At 36.3% G+C, this 20,128-nt stretch overlaps 1 protein-coding gene across 10 annotated transcripts in view; it reads right to left on the reverse strand.

The window, feature by feature from the left end:
• PTK2 (protein tyrosine kinase 2) overlaps positions 1 to 20,128 on the reverse strand; it is a 230,008-nt gene that overhangs the window by 50,964 nt on the left and 158,916 nt on the right. For 4 of the 10 annotated variants that reach the window (XM_074888817.1, XM_074888763.1, XM_074888825.1 and 1 more), the window contains 7 exons: positions 19,480 to 19,510; positions 17,059 to 17,111; positions 7,999 to 8,082; positions 6,772 to 6,789; positions 2,782 to 2,838; positions 1,316 to 1,336; positions 168 to 265 (listed from right to left, as the gene is read on the reverse strand). In XM_074888817.1, the coding sequence (XP_074744918.1) occupies positions 168 to 265; positions 1,316 to 1,336; positions 2,782 to 2,838; positions 6,772 to 6,789; positions 7,999 to 8,082; positions 17,059 to 17,111; positions 19,480 to 19,510 (362 nt within the window). The remainder of the gene's footprint in view (positions 1 to 167; positions 266 to 1,315; positions 1,337 to 2,781; positions 2,839 to 6,771; positions 6,790 to 7,998; positions 8,083 to 17,058; positions 17,112 to 19,479; positions 19,511 to 20,128) is intronic. The other 6 variants (XM_074888791.1, XM_074888840.1, XM_074888782.1 and 3 more) reach the window with 5 other exon arrangements.

Below are 20,128 nucleotides of genomic sequence, written 5' to 3' on the forward strand. Positions count from 1 at the left end.
ACATGGGAAATCATCTCTACATGCTGATTATTCCAAAAAATAAATCACAAAGTCAATATTTGTTCTGGAAGACTCAGGCATCTAAGGAATACATTTATTTTTTATTTTATTTTTTAACTAGAAAGGTTTTATTGTTTGCTTATTTTTATTGCAGAAGTGAGGCTTACCGGACTCATGTAAACTCCTTGGTGTACATCTCCAAACTGTCCTTCACCAATGCAGCGCCCCAGTTCAATTCTCTCCCTTTGAATTTCATAATCTCTGGCTATAAGAATATAATGCACTTAAAATATTAAATTTATGATGAAGGGCAAAGAAATAATCCACAAGATACAAAACTCAAAGTAAGTCACTCAAATGTCTCACATATGAATAACTAAGATTAACATTTGCTGCACACCAACCTATACAAATGCTTTATACACACAGTGGAAACCTCTTAAACAAATGTCTGAACCAAAGCAATGAAAAAGGAATTGTGAAATCTAATTTGCTAAATTAACTACTATGCATTATTTATTTCAATGCAATAGACATAATCGAATCCTTCTTAATTATAGCTAGTAAAAGACACAGAACACAAATAGCCTAGGGCAACAGTGATGATATTAAACAGCCTTAGCACACATCCCTTAGATGTTTAAGAGAACTCCACTATGTGGTATTTTAGATCTTGGTACCATCAAATGAGCCCAGAGAATTTTTAAAGAGGTAACTGCAAGAGAAAATACAGAATCAAGAGCATGGCAAATAAAGATAAAATGAAAGAGCAAAATTTTGAGTGCACTACACCTCTATCAGTGTGTAACTGAAGTAAAATTGTTATGTTTTGTGGACTTGTGCAATTTTGTTAACTTCATGGTTTAATAGACTGAGAATATTACTGATAAAAATGGCTCAGTACTTCAGCAAAACATTTAATCAATTGCAATTGAATTACTTCAGTTGCAATTTACTTTCTAGCAGACATGGAAAAATATTTCAGGAATAGCAGAAAAGCAGGTACAGTATATGTTTTCACCTCTACTTGTATTATTCAGAGAAAAAAAAAATATAACCAACCAGCTTAGGACTTCGTAACTGATGATTTTGACTTCATTAACACTACAGAAATAACGTCATCTAGAGCTGGATAACGAAGTGATAAATGACTTTTTAATTTATTTTTTTAAGTATTGCATTTTCCTCTTTAAAATCCCAAAGCTAACTGGTTTAACTATAAATGTTTATTAAATGAAAGTGAATAGTAAACTTAAAAATTCCACATCATTCCAAATTGCAAGCATACAGGGATGGGTAAAGGGTCTCCTGTTACCTTCATCTATTCCATAGCTTTCTGCAGTGCAATTAAGAGAAAAATCAAATGCTTACTTAGATATAGCTTCTTAAAACCAAGACAAGGACAAACATTTTTTAACATTTTTTTTTTTTAAAAATGAACAAATATACTGATGCAATTTTAAGTTTACATTAGCAGAAGTCACAGGTCTGTTCTTGTGATCTTTACTGACTCAGTCCTTTGAGAGCTGAACACTTGAGTCCACTTCAATCCACCAAAGCACTTAATGAATTTCAGCTCAACAGCCCATCTCATGGGCTTTGAATTGTATGCATACTTAAGCGTTCAGCATCATCCAGGGCTGGGCCCACAAGTAATTACTTCCATGAATTTAAATGAAAAGATTAGGAAAAAAAAAAAAAGTTCACACAAAGTTAGTATGTTAACAAAACATAAAGAATTTAATTTATCACAGTACTTTTTGATCCTGCAATTATTTTAGTAGAATCATGTAGTGACTTACTGCAAGACATTCAAAACACATTGTTTATTTCTGGAAAACATATATTCTTGCTTTTCAAATATTTATGTTCAAATATATATGTTTTTCAAAACATATATTCTTGCTTTTCAAATACTTTCCACAGTAGTAGAAAGTATGTTGTAGACACTGAAGTGATCATGGAACACTCCTGGCCACATGGTAAACTCCAGAAATCCTGACATATATTCATGGTTCTGCAGCAGCACGTGGTACCAGTTTAGCACCATCCTCCCCTCTTACACTAACCAAACCCAACATTTTTGCAGGTCCGCGTATCAACGGATTGTCTACTTCTAGAGAAATCCTTAGTTGTTAAAACACAACTGTAATTTCACAGACACAACTTTTAAAATCAGAATACTAGACTTTCATGTTAAATTAGATAGCCTTGACAGTTTAAGATGATATTGTAATTCAAATACGCCTTAAAATAAAATCCTTGTGGCGGCTAATACATCATTTTTTTGACTTCAAAGATGAAGACTCAGAAGAACTTTGAATTTTTATTTTTGTCCCTAAAGTCTTTCATCTTTAACAAAATTGCATGTGGTACAGATGACCTTCCTCTATCATGGAATTTGAGAGCAGCAGGTCTGTCATAGAGCAAGGGTGAGATACAGTTAGACAGCAATACACAGAAGCTTTCCAAATTGTTTGCTCTTATCACAGAAATCTTACTCATTCTTTAAGCGCTGAGTTTGGCATCACAATCAAAAAATGTACATTTTGAGACACAAACCAAATTTCTTTGTGAAGTCACCGACAGCAGCAAAACAGATTTTGGTTTTATTTGCTTCAAAACCTGACCTTGAAAAACACTGAATCTATGAGTTTTCAAAACCGTAAACAATATTTTCTTTGCACACATATTACTTAAGGATAAAATATAAGATTCAGTTCCTGCTAAACCGAAGAAGATTTTGGATAGAAAAGTTCCCAAGTTAACTTCCATACTTACTTGATGGCATTGTATAAGTATCTTCTTCATCTATAATCTCTGCATAGTCATCTGTCTCTGTAACGGGAACAAGTGAAGAGTTTCGGGAAAAGCAGATGAAAATAATTCTCCAGAACAATATCTCCAATTTATCAAGGCTGATATGTCACAACCCCCAACTTCACCATTGCTGGGATGCATTTACAATAGCATGAATAAAACCTGCTCATGCATAATTTATGGTATGATAATGACCTCAGTGCCAATTATACTACATCACATAGATGCATTCAACAAGAAATAAAAATAAGATTCATTTGTATTCAAAAAAGTTCAAGTTCTGTAATTTAAACCCATCTAAACTGTTGACTTAAAATCTTTTTAACAGCAAATTCCACTGCAATGAGGAGAAAACATTATTAACAGATTAAATTGCTTTACCTTCAATACAGTGTGAATAGTTTGCTAGCTTTTTATGTCAAACAGGCAGAACAAACAGTAAAGATGTTCCAGGGCAGCATTGACCTACTGTCAGTGTGGCGAGGTGAGTTACTTTTTCACAGTCTTCTAGAGCATAAAGATCTTTTAAGTCACACTCTCGCCTTACACCCATTTTTCTTGCATTAGTCTCAATTTTTCTGGTTTAGTGGAAATTCACCACCAGTTTTGCTGTCAAGAATCAACATCAAGAAAACAACCAGTTCTCAAAATTTTCAGAAAAATGACAGTGTATTTCTTCCTCTGCTTAAAACTCAGGACTTTTACATGATCTGTTCTCAAACTGGTTTAAATGGTGTAAGTCGTATCAGGTCCTTCTGCTCTAAAGAACTTCCAGTGTGGGGGGGTCGTTTCCTAGTGGTCAGATAAATTCCTCCGGGGGTTACAAAACCAGTCCACAACAGTGAGATAATTTTTCACTTCAAGGCTGTTACATTCTACTCACCAACTTTAAATGCATAGAGAGGTTCTCGAAATTTAATCATTTCAAATCCCGTATGCAGTTTTCACGGTTGGTTTCAGGTGGTTGGTTTTAGGCCACCTCTAAAAGGTATGATTTACTCCCCCTTTTTCCCCATCTGCCCTGGAGCATATGTATATCCCTACACCTCCCTGGCATCATTTCTAGAGGTATGGTTTCTGAGTGGTGAATGTGACAAAGCCACAGTGAGAGTGGAAAGAAGGATGGGATGATCCTTTTTGGCAGCAGCCCTCAGTTCAACCAACTTAACCCAACTCTGAAACCAGAGCAAGGCTCATAAATATCCACATACATAAACAAGAAACTTAATTTTCAGATGAACTGAATATTTAACAACTGGGAAACTACAGGTTGCCTATAACCTCTGAAGTGCAAAACACTTCAGTGAATAAATGTAGTTTTATGATCCTAACTTCATACTACTTAAATGAAATTAAAGTGTTTTTTTTTCAGACTCCTGTAGGAATATACCATGTCTTGTAAAAATAGAATCAGGAAATTCTATGTCATTTAAATTTTTGCTAGGCAATTTCCACTTACGACACAGCAAAACAGAGTCACCTAATGAAAATTCAATTAATTATAAAGACAGTGCATAATTCTAAACAGGCAGCATACTGCAAGGCACTAATCTCTTTTTTGTATGATTTTCCCTCCCTACATTGTAAACTAATGTTTTTGTAGAAAATAAGTCCTAGTTTACTATAAAAAATAAGCATCCATTTGAAAGAAATCATTAGTGTGACACCAATGTGATGAGGATAAATCACCCTGCTTCCTCGCAATATTGTGGTAAGATGTTTTTAAGTGTGGTATATTAACTATAACTGTAATTTAACTGTACCTGTAATGTAACTATTGTTACAAGCTAGTATTTGAGGGTACTAGAAAGTTCTTCATGTAAAAAAACCTGAATGAATGATATTATAAACATATTTGAGAAGAATTTTAAAAGTTTGGAAACTAGAACTGGTGCCACACTGGTCTTTAAAAAAACCAAACACTTTTGTCACACTTTGGACACACTGATTCTGGAACAGTACTTACAAGATGTGATAAATGGCTTGGCTTGTTCATCTCGCTATTTTAAATTAATGAAGTTATTTCATAATAAAAGTATTATCAGAACACTGCAGAGAACTTTATATGGTTTTGATACATCGCCCAAAACCAGCCAGAAACTAAAAGGATCTTCAGCAGTCAATCCAAATAAATTAAATCTATGAATTAACTAAACCAGTATTTCTTGTTACACATTTACACTCTGGAAAGGAATATATAGTAAGAATTCAGAAAATAATTCCTACATGTCTCGCATTGTTTCTGGGAATTAAAGGAAAATTCAATCAAGGCATTAACACTGATCTGCTCAAAGTGTTCTGCAACAATGATAACTGACCTCCCTCACGTGCAGTCTTTACCCCACAGTTAAGAGTCATGTATTACGAGACTGTTACCAAGTCTGCTAAGACTATGTCTGTTAAGAGATATTCCAGAACCTACACGGAGTCTAAAGCAAAACTCAGCTGGGCAAGGCTCCCCAGGTTGCTTTCCGAAGAAGAATGTGTTACAGCAGTCTCAAGGTCTAAACACAACAAAGCAGCAATTCCAGGAGATGGTCTATCATCAAGGCCCTTGATAAGTCTAGAAAAACTAAGATTTAAAAGTAGGGCTCATTATCGCTGCTCTCTCACACATTTTAAAATCAGCACTGAAGCTCTTCAGCCATTGGTCAATCCCAGATTCTTTTAGACAGAAAAAGAAACAGGTCGCTTTTGGACAAAGATACAATCGTGGTGGAACAGATCAGTGACGTAATTGGAGCTTTACTAAATCTGAATGCATTTATTAAACAGTAGAAAAAAAACATCCTAGGGTATTAAATCCATAATAGCTAATCCATGACTTTAACTACATGTTTCAAATTGCCCTTTTCGTGATTTTTTTCCCATTTATCAGAGCCCATAATTTACAAAAGAAGACAAGCACCAATCAAAAGCTATGTAGGGTCAGTATCTGAAATACACTTTCTGAATTTATGAGAGAAAAAATGTCCTTTGAGTTTTTAATGTTTTAAGAAAAGAAAGAAAATTGGGATAGTATTATCTTTGATTTATATCTGAAGGAGAGAAAGGAGGTGAAAAGTTATACGTGCTCTTTATATTTTACTGAGAGGAAGGCCACAAGACATTATCTCTGTTTCTCCTTATCGCCTTCCTTTGCATACTGCTTTTTATGCCCTTTTAGTACCTCCCTTTTATGAGAATAAAGATACATACACTATCAGTATTAGCAGTTTGATTTTTTCCCAACATCAGGTGGAATCCTTTAGAAAAATACCTAAAAATCTCTTTAAAAAACAAAACTAAAACCCAACTTGTTTTCAGAGGATAGCAAGTCAGTATGTTCAAGAAAAAAAGATTTACGCAGTCTGAAGGAGTTAAATATTTTGTAGTAAGTTGCAAAGTTTTGAAGAAAAACATTAAAATCTGTCTTTAAGATTAGCATTTGGGGTAGCTGAAACCTGATTAATATTTCATGTATTCAATCTACATTAATCTATCTGGTACAGCTTCTTTTAATGCAAGGAGCAGTAGTGGACTACAGAGCACTCTGATGCTACCATGCCTTTGAAGCATCACTTAGTAGACTAATTTCTCATGTCTTACATCCATTGACCTCGCCCACTGACCGAAAAATTTCTGTGATACAACCATTTCAATCAAACTGAATGGACACTCTTGCAAACCTCTAAACCTCCTTTGCATCGTGCCAAAGCTCTCATTGCAAACGCATGCAATACCGCATCCCTCTGTGTTTGAAATCGTTTTTCCTTTCTCAATTCCAGTTTAGCAGAAAGTGTTAGTTGCACAGCCTGTAAAGTACAATATTTATTGGCTAACGTCCAAAGCAGACTGCTTTTTAATATTAAATCTGTATAAAATTTATTACTGAAATGCGCATTAAGTGGTACATGGATATAAGAGTTGCATATTGCACGTTAGTAACACACAGACTAGAAAACATATTACCGTCCCCACTAATTTCATCTGCAGATCCAGGTGGCATGCAAGGAAAGAGAAAAACAGAGGGGAGAGAGAAGGGACAGAGAAGGGGAAGGGGGAAATATACTATTAAATTCATGAGTAATCCAAAAGTATTCAGACTGCAGTTATATTATATACCTGACTCAAGAGAAACCAGAAAAGTAGCAGAATTTAAGACTTCTCACCTAAAACCCAAGGGACAAAGATATGTTCTAAGCAGCTTGTATGATGAAACAGAGTTATTGACTTTCAAACACAAATTTACACAAAAATTAAATTTGGAAGTGAAACTATTTTAATGCATTGTTAAGAAATGCCAATTTCTGATTTAAGTCAATACTCCAGTACAAAACAAATCTAAAGCCAGATGAGTCAGTTCAATTGGACTTTTCACACACACTTACGACTTCGGATAACTAGAGTTGGTGTTCACCCTTTCAAAGGAAATACAATCCTGGGCTATCACTAAGACATGAGTAAGAAATGGAACCATCTAAGTATTAATTATACAGAGCATATTGCAGTTTTACAAAGCTGAAATTTAAACCAGTTTCAAATGGATCAACTCTACTGGGAAGCTGTTCAAATGAGCACCATATTCCAAATTTATGGTAGCGGCCCTATTCCACACCAACACCCACAGCACAAGCTGATGCACTTTAGACATTATTTATAAATAAAAGGAAAATGAGCATTAATGTTGTAAAAGTAATGCACCTATTACTCCAATTCTTCTTACCCCTAACAAAGCCAAACTGGTCCAGACCAAATGCTGAACCAGTATGCAGCCAAAAACATCACTGTATTCAATATTTAATTCAAAGTGATCTTAAGCTGATGCTTGTTGTTGCTATTCTATTTCATTCATAAGCATGCTATATCAGGGGTCCAAGAATGAAGTAAAAACACATTAACCAAAACCCCCACGAGTATACAGGGGCTGCATAGCTATATAAATGAAATTATTAACATGTTTATCATTGTAGAATACGATGCTTAAAACTAAGTCCCCCATAAAAATGAGGACCAGCAAGTTTGTGACACTGCATGAAAATCCAATTCAATAGGAGGAAAGGGGTAGCAGAAATTTAATGAAATTATTCTTGGAACTCTGTTTACCTGAGGCTAAAGTAGTAAAAAAAACAGTAACTGCGTTAGTATATTCAGCTTTTGGGTTAATAAGGCAGCCCTATACAAAGAGCAGTGCAGTACCCTTAGGCGGCGGCTCATGGGAACAGAAGACGAAAGGGAGAAAGCGTCTAGCTTTCTTTACTTTATGCTGACAGTGATTGACTCCTTTACAAAGAGGCAAGAAAAGGAAAGAGAAAAACAGAAACAAATTATTTGGAAATAAAAGAAAAGAGACTGGAGAGAACATCTACAATGAATGAACATAAAAGTAAAGGTTTACATTACAATTCTGTATACGCAAACGGATATACGAAGGTTGTTGAAACTTTAAATCATATCTGGTATTTTCCTTCAAATTCCATTCTACAGCAAAGTTATTCTTATTTCAATTTTTAAAAGTGAGACTAGAATCTATTAAAAAGTCAGCTTTTGCCAACTATATATACCATCCACTGACAACCCAAAAAGCATTGTCTATCCCAGCAGTGTAACTCACTTTTGCAAGCTCCCCATCTAAGTTCTACTGGACTGTGCTACAGTTAAATTCTGATTTAAGTGCCAGTCACCAGACTTAAACATGGACATATTGACATTCTGGACCCTTAAAAGAACTTAACACAAAACAAGTATTTCACACAGCAGGAAAACACAGTTTCTCTGTCCCACTGAAATACAACACTGACATGTTTTATGATCTGAAATCTGCCACTGGAGTTTTATCGTCAGTGCAGACCTGTCTTGCCAATCGATATTCTAGCTCTCCAAGGACCTCTGGGTGAGGGCCCCATGGCACTGTCCTCACTGTCCCCTTTCCTAGTCAACCTACTGCATTTCATTAGTAAAGCCCTTATCAGGAGGAGAGATATTTTAGAGTAGGAGGAGGTACAAAGAAGCCACAACTGCTTTCACAAGGTGACAAAGGCCACAAGACGACACTAAAAACCTGGGGATAGCTGCTCCTTTTACTTCTCGTTATCTATTTGCTCCTCTCTGCTTTCCTCTTCTCCCTCTCTCCTCTATCTCAGGAAATGCGAGAGGCGGTTTAAAAACCTGCTCAATCAAAAACCTGCATCTTGTTGCTGCTAGTCCTTCACAGTCAAAACTCGAGAGCGAGGTCCAGCCACCTTGAGTTATACAGGCAGGAGGTACAGGTGACAAAAGAGCAACCCAGTACGACAGCAGCAGCATACTGGTCAGTGGTGGGAGGAGTGGAGGAAGGGTGGAAAAGGACAATTACCTTTTAATAAAAATAACTTCACATTATTCATAGATTCTGAAAACCCAAGAACCATCAAAGCAGCTATACTTCATGAAAGCACCATCTTATACGCAGTTGTGCACTTTTTAGTGGCCAGATTTTGAGGGATAATGCGCAGAATTTTTTTAAAGGTGTATTAAGTGTGTTTCAATCACTGTGCAATGTGGAGGCTGCATGTTGAATTTCACGCATGCAAATCTAATGGATAATGCACTATTATTTACAACCCTTGCTTCGCTAAGATGGCAATTTTAATCCAAAGTTAAAACAAGTGGGTGAGATTTATCACTGCATCCTAAACGACAAAAAAGTACCATCGTAAGAACTGCTGGGGTGATTAAACAGAAATCATTTATCAATTTTGAAAATTTACATGTCATTGAAAATGACAGAACATTAATCAGATTCAACGCTAAAAACTAAGAGGTGAAAGGAGAGGGCAAAATTATTGAGTAAGTTAGTGTATCGGCATTTCTGTGTATACCACGTTACTGCACTCCTAGGGACTTATCTTCCTAACACCACATAACACAATTTTCAGCACTATCATTCTAACACAAACCTGAGGTAACATTCATAAAAAGCTTCAGACATAGTATGAAAGAAAAAAATACTACAGCTATTTTAAGAGACTACTGAAAAGGTATTGAAATAAGAATAAAGGAATCCAATACTCTGTACTGAAACACAAGAACAGGTATAGAGTCGCTGGAAGCAATGCAAGCTATCTAAAAGGAAAGAGATGTTTCAACTCTTGACCTGACTGCTCAGGCTACATAGCTAATTTAGGCTTGAAATGCTGAAATGCTGTTCGCTCTTACATTGATACATGGGTGGCAGAAGCTGACTGAAACCTGACTCACCTATTTCATATGAAAGGCAGACTGAAATGGCAAAAGTGCTTTTAATTCATCATGTGTGGATCCTGATGCCCTGTGACACGGAGTCCAACCAGTCTTCCGTATTTCAAACTTTGCCTTTATGATTTATTGTCTAAAGTTTGTTCAACTGTTCTGCCAGACTAAATGGAAGATTGCTTTGCCCTAAACTTACCATGTCTTCAAGTCTAGCTACAAAAGAAAGTTTATTTAGGTAAAGAGTTTAAAGAGTTGATTCCAAGTTAAGAAAAATCCAACAAACAGACGTTCCAACACTTTTTGAGGAGCTTAGAGTACCTCCTTGAAATGACTACTGCTTAGAAGGATTTCCACAATTTCACACCAGCCTCCAGCCAGGGTGTTGCTACCGCCTACCTAAATGCCCCTAATGCTCAGAAATGCTGCTGAAGACTTCACTGGACTTTTTTTTATTTAGTTCCTCTTCTCCGTACTAAAATTATTGTGTATGAAAAGACCAAATCACTTGCTATGCAACAGGTTATGTTAGAAAGGAAGCGACCAGGCTAGAGGGCAGTTACTACTAGAGCTCCTCATTAGGCTTGTATGAACAGATAATCAACGCTGGGAGGCTGAAACTGATAATGTTCCATTCTATTTTAGTTATACATTCCTGAACCAGTTTGATGGAAAACCGTGAAAAAAATCTGTAGAAGGAATAAATCCATTTGTCTTCAAGATTTTGAAATAAAATGAGCCCTACGCTGTTGTCACATCAAGTATGTTTATACATAAACAACAAAACCCCAAACCTAATACTGCGTGGAACGTTTCTTTAGTCATACTCCAGTGTCATTACTAGCGAAGCAGAAGTGTCTGCTCATATCAAATGAATGGATCACAAAGGAGGAGAGTAGGAGGGGAAGAACTCTTTAAGCAACGACACAGACTGATGAAAGCAATGCAGTAACTTCCTAGGCACTGATAGGGAGGCAACCTGTTTAGACTGACTCCACAGTTCATTCTGCTCTTCTTGGGCAGGAAAAGAAGCATTTCAGTCAGTCTAAAATACAAAAAGATAACACCACCAATCTGTTCAACTGTGATGGGAATCTGAAATATTGTAATTTATTAACATTAAGGGTATTTTTAACTGTATTATCTTATTAATTAGCAGAAGAGCTGGGTGAGTTAAGAAACAAGTAACTCCGTGAACTTGGGAGGCTAATGACTTGCTCAAGGTTTGTAAAATTAATCTGCAATAAATCTTAGGCTTGAATGTCTCCCACATATGGCAGAGCTACAGCTGTGAAGAGCCTTTATATTCCTCTAATCACTTAGTAATGTGAATGTGTAACTATGCAATTTATGTTAAGGCTGTTAGTCTTTCTTTTCAGAAGTGAGCTGTAGAGTATGACATAATTGAGCTAGCAGACATAGTTGTAAGTACTTAAGATAAAATTTTTCATCTCAAAAATTTACTTACACTTTTCAGCATTGTCTTTTTGGAGTGACTTGATAAAATGAACATGAAAAAAACTCCCACCTTTACAACCTCAAGCAAAGAACACCTTCTTCCCCTACCAACTAATTCAAATGGAACTAGGAAATACAAGTCCCACACAAGAAACTCTTTCAGAGTTGAGCACAGGGCAGACCTTCATTTTGAGCACAGGAATCATGAAACAGAGCACACACTGTGCTTTGCAAGCAGAAGTGATTCAATAAAATCTTATTTATCTTTCCATCCTTGTTCACAGCTTGATTAGCCCTCATCATTCACACATACATTCAGGTCCGTTTGTATGCTCACAGCTCTTTCATTAAGAACGTTCTTAATTGTTGTAATGGTGAAATCAGGTGAATACTTTTAGTCATTTTTTCTCTCCTGTTTGCTGCATTTTGGCATGTGGCTCCTGCTATATTTCAGTTTGTTCTAGGTAACCTACTGAAAGTCCCTCTCACAGATTTACTATACCATATAATTTTTTCTGCATACTAAAATCTCACTTAAAGCATGCTTATCTCATCTAAAAGAGAATGTTTTTCATTCAAATTGAAATTTCAGGTTAAGTGGTATGACTAAAGTGGCAACTACTTCAAACTCAGGATCTGCTCATCAGTAGCACCTTAGAGAAGAACTCTCATGCCACTTCACTGCCATGATCAGGAGTTAACCACCGTACGTGATTTAAGTGTAATGATATTATACTATAAATCTGTGATGCTAAGGCAGAACCTGGAAACTAGCTGAGAAGCCTGTCTTTCAGGATGATAAAATCCTTCAATTCCTGTAAGAAAACTCTCTCCAAGAGACCCGATTTCTCCTTTGCGGGGCATGTTACTGGACAGATCTAAACCATGGGGTACAGTTATAACTTCTTACAGAGCCACTGAGCAAACAAACTTTCTTTTTTTCCTCTACAATGAGGCAATGGCACACCAGCATTATTAGAAACTTATGCCATCATATTACCATGCACTTACAGCTACACCCCTTTTTACTTTAAAATGCTACGTGTGTTACTAACCAGCTAGGGAACAAGATGATGAATAAATATTTTTTTCCCTTTTAAACGCGTGTGTCCTGGGGTTTGTTACTGAGATGACTCAAACAGTCTGCCTTAACATCTGAAACAGGGACCATATTTTCAGACAGCTTTCAATTTCCTTCACCAAAGCAGCACACGCTAAAGCTGCAAAACTAGCACCCCCTTTGAACCAAGACCAACCCTGTGGCAGGCCCTAAAAACCCTCTTCAGGCACACGCCTTGTGCTGGCTCCTGCAGAATGGCTCATCTTCTTCCTTACTGTCATCTTTCCAGTTACACCTCCCTCCTTACAAACACGTTATTTTACTCGGCAGTACCTGAATATCCAAATGCCAAGAGTGACTGCTTAGAATCACAGAATCATTTAGGTTGGAAAAGACCCTTAAGATTATTGAGCCCAACTGTAAACCTACCACTGCCAAGAACCTAACATTGCCAAGACTTGTTCAATACTCTGCTTGTTCAATACTCGCTGAAACAAGTGGGCCTGAAATGTCATATTCTGTAGCACTGCATGTAAAGCAACATTTGAGCTATGATTAAAAAAATTTATGTCCACAGAATTCTCTAGTGCAAAGGAGGCACAGCGATTAGCCAAGGGATGCAAAAGCATATTTATTCTTCCTGGTCATATTTATATAAGCAAGGATGGGGCAGAAGAAACTAAAGAACTCTGTGTCAGAGAGCATTTATGTAAGAAGGGAGCAAGCAAAGTATGGTTTTATTAATTTCATTTTATGAAGAACTTTTTATAACATATAATTGACTAGGTAAATTATTATTTTTGGAAATACGAGTATCAGGAAATATATGCATCACCTTACTAAGGCTAATGTTTGCTATTTCAAAACAAACTGCTGGCCAAAATAAGTTCCTGTAGACTAGAGTAGAGCATTTTAATAAGGTGACTCCAAGCAAAACAGCCGGAAATCTAGTCAATAAAATTATAATAAACTGGTTTGCTGCTGCTTACAAATTTGATATACTATTTGCACAGAGCAAATAGTTTAGCCTTACTGTTTCCTGACGGTACGCTCTTGGCTAAGTACAAAGAATTCTTTTTTAATGTAAAGACAGAAGTAGAAGGAGATAAAAGTTGGAACTATCTATTAGCTAAAAGACTCATTGCTTCTGGTGAATCACAGTAGCTTAAACCAAAACATCAGATGAATACCAAAGAAATCTAAAATCCAACTCATTTAATTGGACTTCTTATTTATGCTTATTTATAATCCTACACACACGCAAATGTAAAATTTGAGGGATAAAATTATTACTATGCTTTAAAAAACAGAGGAAATCTGGCAGGCATCTTACTTGCACACAGGGAAAGACAGTGCACACTGTAAGGAACATTAAATTTGGAGAAGCAAGGCAGACAAATAATACCATAAGAAACAGAAGCATGCAGGGAGAGGTGTGTGGTGAAACCTGGTTCAGTGACACACAGCCATAAGAGAACACTTCTTGGCTCCCAGGTTCAGCATTCTGCTGCTCTGGATTCCTGAAACCAACTTCACACTTCACTAGTTTGAAATGGCCTTTATTTAGAGCAAAAAAAAAAAAAAAAGAAGTAGTATTGAAAACCCTTCTATCTTTGTATGCTTTGGAATACTGAAACACTTGGAAAGAACAAATTTTCATTTCACTAGACGAGAAGTATTTCAAGGTATATTAATATTTCAGTAAGACAGACAAGGTGTCTTTCATTAACAGGCTCGTTTTTAAACTTACAAAACTTCAGACAGATACCTGGACTTTTAGACCATCAAATCATGTTTCATGCTGGTTTCTGGCTATTGCTGGTTGCCCCAAACTGTGGTGGGGAACTCACTGTGAAACTTTCCTTTAGAACTAAGGGTGTTAATACTATAAATATGTCTGCTTGATTTTCCTGCCTGTCTCAGATTTTTGCCATTTAGCTTTAGCACTGGGAGAGGTCTAAACAAAGGAGAACAATCTCACTGAAAACAAACGTCAGAGTTAATTTATGATTTAAAGTATCAAAGGCATGAAGGACGTTACAGCTGTCAGTAAGTTATAAAAGCTTGTCTTATTTGAAGCCCTTAGCTCTAAGTCATTTAAATGTCACCAGAGAAAAGCTCTTATTCTGCAAACCAGGATAGCATCACCCACAGCTGGCTTTGCACTGGATGCTGTCAGCTGTCAGACTCTGCTGACCTGTAACTCTGGGGTTAACTGAACATTATGTACATCTGTTGCCTCCGCTGTTCCATACTGATGGATCAGTTACATGAGAGAACAGGAGTGACACTTCGTCACATCTACATGAAGTATGACTTCCTTTATAACAAGTTGATTCCTTTGGGGACTTAAGAGAAGTCTCTGAAGTCTTGCTACTCTTAGAGAAAGCATCTCTCAAGGAAAAACCTTTATCATGCAACTTCATCTCAACAATCTGTCTGTGGTTTTAAATTTAATATACTGACATTCATGCCTCATTTGATGCATTTCAAGTAATTCTGGGGCAAAAAACCGAAACAACAAAAAAAGTATGTCTCTGTTCTATGTACCCTTATTATATTAAAAGAAGAAGAAACCCTTGAGAATAATAAATGCAATGGCTTGAATCATTCCAGTATTATGTCAGCGTTTCCAGTGGTTTGTAACACGGTATAAAAAAGAAGCATCAGGCACAATGATTTCATTGTGGAAAGATATAAAACCTTACTACGATACAAGAAAAATACCTAATTGGATTTTGGTATTGGAAAGAAAGAGAACGATATTTTCAGGTTTAATTTTATTGTTTTATGGCATCAGGAGCCAGCTTTGCACCTTACAGTTTCCTTGACATTCACTTGAACAACCAGCTCAACTCCAGCGCTGCTACATCTATTTCTTCTCTGGTGCTACAGCAAAGCTCTCATTTGCCCATCGTTCACCTTTATGTGATGCCCTAAACGCTGGTTATGTGGTATTACAACTAACTTCCCTACATTAAAATCAAAATAGTACTTTTGAGAGTAGAGAAGAAGCAAGTTTGTGCTCTGAGACACGAGTATTTTAGATATAACGCATCAAACAAAAGATACCTAAATTTGCAAAGGCAAATTGACAGCAATAAAGGATCACAAAATAAGCATTTATTACTGCTTTTAATAGTAAAAGTATATCAGCTTTCTTGGAAAAATTGAAAGGGTGAAAATTTGAGGTGGCAGCGGAATATGACTTCTTTGTCCTGAAGATTAGCTTTTTTTTGTGTGAGTGATTAAAAAGCAAAGCACTTAAGAAACTGCAACTTTTTCTAAAAGCTGAAATGAGCCACGCAGGTCAGAACCAAGAGAGAACATGCTAACCATGCTTCATGCTTATCTAGCTTATCTACCACATTTGCTTGATAGGTACTGAAGGAAGAAGAGCTGCTATTTGACTCTGAGAGGTAACAGTAACTGATGAAGCTCTATTACACCTCTGCAACTTGATACACATTTTAATTCCAGATCCTCTCATCTATTTTCTTGCACAAGGTCTGTTTACTTGGGCTTCCTATGCCAAGGGGTGAATCGCAAACATCTTTAAAAAGAGGTTAAGGGTGGGGAAAGGAATCTGAAAAGTAGGAAATTAATCAAACATCTTTTCTCCTTCTTGTATGAAATATGTGCGTTTTTGAATACGTGCTACCAAGCTCTCACATAAATGTTAAAGTGGGGCTGTAGCCTCTCTTTAAGTCAGAGGTGGACACTCCACTGGGTCACAGTATTGGTTCCTGAAGTTCGTGGCCAAATACTAGAAATCTATAGGAACATGTCATAATATTAATACATTTTTGCATTGAAAAATCTCCTTAATAAATGTTATGTATAAGGATTTAGAAATGTATTTTCTACTAAGACACTGAATCAACTCCTCAAAAGGACTTGTTCTGAGATTCTGTAAAAGAAAAACGTTCTCTCTAAAGTATAAAAACTTAAAAAACCCCACAGTAACTAACAGAAATCTCAGAAGCCTGTAAGCTATAGAAACAACATGTATTACCTCACATGCTCATCCTTCAATTAACTTGTGATTTTCAATAGCAAAAATTAAGTGCTTTGATCTAAACAGCAGCTACAAAAATATAGCTATTAAGTTTCTTCTTTCCGAAAAGCGATGATTAATATTTAATTGCCTATTTTCACTTTTCAAAGCTGCTCCTTCATAATTAACACATACTCAGGTAATTTAAGTTCTAGCCCAGGATATTCTACTTCAATACAAAGCTAACTGAAAATATTGACAAGCAGCCTTGCTTTGAAGTATTCTGGCCCTGCCTTACTGCACGGATATGGCTGTTCTCACAAGCGACACTACACAGGATAGCTGCAAAAAGTTTCTCTTCAGAAACTGCACTACAAAGGCAGCACAGCTACAGTCTTGCGAAAGTCAATAGCCATGTAGCAAGAAGTGAGCTAAGTGCGAGCAAAAAATCTGCCTAAACATCTGCTAGCTTTATAAACAAACTTGCTTTTTTTTTTTTTTTAATGAGCCTTACCTGACACAGAGACTGTGTGTGACCTTACTCCTTGCTTCTCATTGTTGGCCAGCCTGTAAAACAGAGGTTGGAATCGCTGAATGCTGTACATTCTTCACGGTCACATACACTGGCAATTCATCCTAACAGGGCACCTACTGTAATTAGCAGGGCCAATCCATTTCCCACAGTGACAGATTTTGAGGGGGAGGAAAGTCAGAAAGGAATCTACCATTTATAAACCCAGCTGGGGGAGTAAGAGCGGAAAGAATGCGTTACCGTTTTAATTACTATATTGCTTCACGACAGAGCAAATTTAAAGGAAAAAAACCAAAACCTAAGTTCTACAAACTTTTAAGATCAATCCATGCGTGTCTAAGCTTTGTCAAATGTAATCTGATGGTGCTTCTACTTTCTGTACTATTTACTGAAAATAAAGTATGAATTTTTGTCTGTAAGATGACTTACCCTGTACAATTTTAAATTGATTTACATGTGAAGCAAATTAAGAAAAACAATTAAATTTAAATGTAGTTAGCTATAAATGTTCATTAGTAATAGAAATTCCAATGAATTCTTCTGAACTATTTTCACGTACAATTTTAATGGTAAAACAGCAAGAGTACTGCACTTCATGCTTCCAGAAATCTGGAATTTCATCTGGCAAAGGCAAATCTTTCCAGATGCAAGATGGTGTTGGCTAATAGTTTTATATATTTGACAACAGCCCATTCCTCTGCTGCTTGCCTAACAGCACATGTGGTGCCCTTGTTTAAACAGACTCAAGTGTACAAATTCAGTTTTGGTAAACTGTTCCAAAAATGGGAAGTAGCTTTGCCTTCAAACCTTATTTTATCCCAGAAATCCCTACAAATAAAAAAAAAAAGGATAATATTTATGTAATTACAAAGTTATTTTGTGTTTCTCAGTTGTATCTATTTAAGTAAAAACAAATTTTCCTCTTCCACATGAATCCACACTAAGTTTACCAATTTTACTGCTTCCAGCCTGGACTTTCATTTCCTTTTCCTCCCTGCATTTTAAATCCTCTCCTTCTGCACCATGACAAAGCTACCTGGCTAGCAAGGACTGCAGCAGGACCTGTGAAGGAGGAGCAACCACTAGTATCTAAGTGGCTGGTTTCTTGCAGATTCAAGACCAAATTGTGTTCCATACGCCATCCAAAAGTTAATAAAGTAACAATTCTGGACTCCTTCCAGGAATCAAGGAAGAAACAGAATGAGGTGGCTGGGTCAAAGTAGGCACAGTCCCTGTGTCCCAAAGGAAAAAAGGAAGATATAAGACACTATAAACTGCTGAATTTCATTAGGTCTTTCAACAGTTATCTCCTGCTACTGGATACTGGTGATACTGCCTGATACAGTTTAAGGAGAACACACTGATGATATGTGACTTTAAACTGGGTCTGTATGTGGCTACTGAGAAAGCAGTCAGATTACAAACAAGCAAAAAAAAGTTTAGGAGGCCACAATAAGGAACTGCAGATGGAAAGGGAAAAAACCATCACAACTTGCCAGAGACCCACCCACTGAATCCAGGGGTGTAGAGAATCAGCAGGAAGAATTAATAGGCTTGCCTACCACTGTGTTATGGACTACCAACTCCAACAACGTACGATGCAGTCTTAGTTCAAACAGAGCTAAATTAGGGATCTTTTCTTATTTACCTTAAAGCTTGGGAAGGAGAACAATGCAGAGAGGTATTTAAGCATACTTTGTAAGAATTATTATGTGCAGATAGCATGTCTCGGCATACCTTGAATACAGTATCACCATAAAACTAGCCAGAGGAAAAAATGCAACTCTATTTGCCTGATATAATTTTCTACAAACCCACAATTACTATTGAAGAAAAATTTTTCTACACTATATTTAAAAAAATAGATTAAAAAGTATTTGCTATGTAAATGGTATTCTTTATTACACTGAACCTAGAGATCCCAACTCAGACTGGCCCCATTAACAAAAGGTGACATGACAGGTTTATGATAGGAGGAAAACAAATCTATTTTCTGTATTTCACATAAGCAGAAAAGGGGACAAAGAGGAAAAAACAGAGCATGGACTGATTCACAGATTGAAACCACAATTCAAAAACTGTTTAGCATTACTCCCATAATTAAATTTACTCAGGGACTCAAAATAAATAGCCTGAATCCCAGTCAAGTCTTTTCCAAAACATCCTTCCTTTGTCACTGTCAAATATGATCGATGCCTTATACACTTTTTTCCTCAGATTTTATTTCTGGTATCTTTACAGTTTAATACTGCTGTCAGTCATTTATGTCCCAGGGTCCCAAATCACTGCCTGCTATTTGTCCTAGAATCCAAAAGCAACAATTAAGCATGTATAAAGTCCTAAAGCATCACTTAAGCAAAACTCTTTTTCAAAACATATATGAAAAGAAAACATAAAACTTACTTTGGTATTGATGGTAAAGCTCTTTCACCTTCTGTGTAAACAAGAAGAAAACAGGATTAAAATTTTTCCAAGTTTCCAAATAACCTCTCTCAATGTGCAATATATACATGCCTGAAAGAATAATCATCACAATCTCTCAGGAAAAATTACATTGATTCAGAACAGTGTTCTATACACATATTAAGAGCAGAGTATCAACACAACTCCTTCTAACCAGCGATATAGACCTTTTGGCAAACTCTTATCTGAGAGAACAACATACACAGAATATAAAAGTTCTTTTTCATTTGTAACAAATAACTCCGATAAATCACCTGCAGAAGGTATGACAGTATCTCATCTCTCTAGTAAGAAATGCTTTTCTTTTATCCCCAAGATGTGCTTTTTTTAAAATTTATATGTGTTAACATATAAATAAAACAACTGAAGCCAACTTGGACTTCCAGGTAAGACAACTGAAATAAATCATTAAAGCTCGTAACCTTATCATATTGATTCCACATTTGGTTGACAATACAGAACACTAATGCTTAATAGCCAAAGAGGAAGTTAGCTTTTTGTAAACAATTTTCAAATCCTTGCAAGTCTTTCTTAGGTAATGGTATTGTGTACAAAAGCTTGGATGTACATATTCAAGGGTTTTTTTTCC

This window comes from Strix uralensis, chromosome 1, assembly GCF_047716275.1.
Source record: "Strix uralensis isolate ZFMK-TIS-50842 chromosome 1, bStrUra1, whole genome shotgun sequence".
Lineage (NCBI taxonomy): Eukaryota > Metazoa > Chordata > Aves > Strigiformes > Strigidae > Strix > Strix uralensis.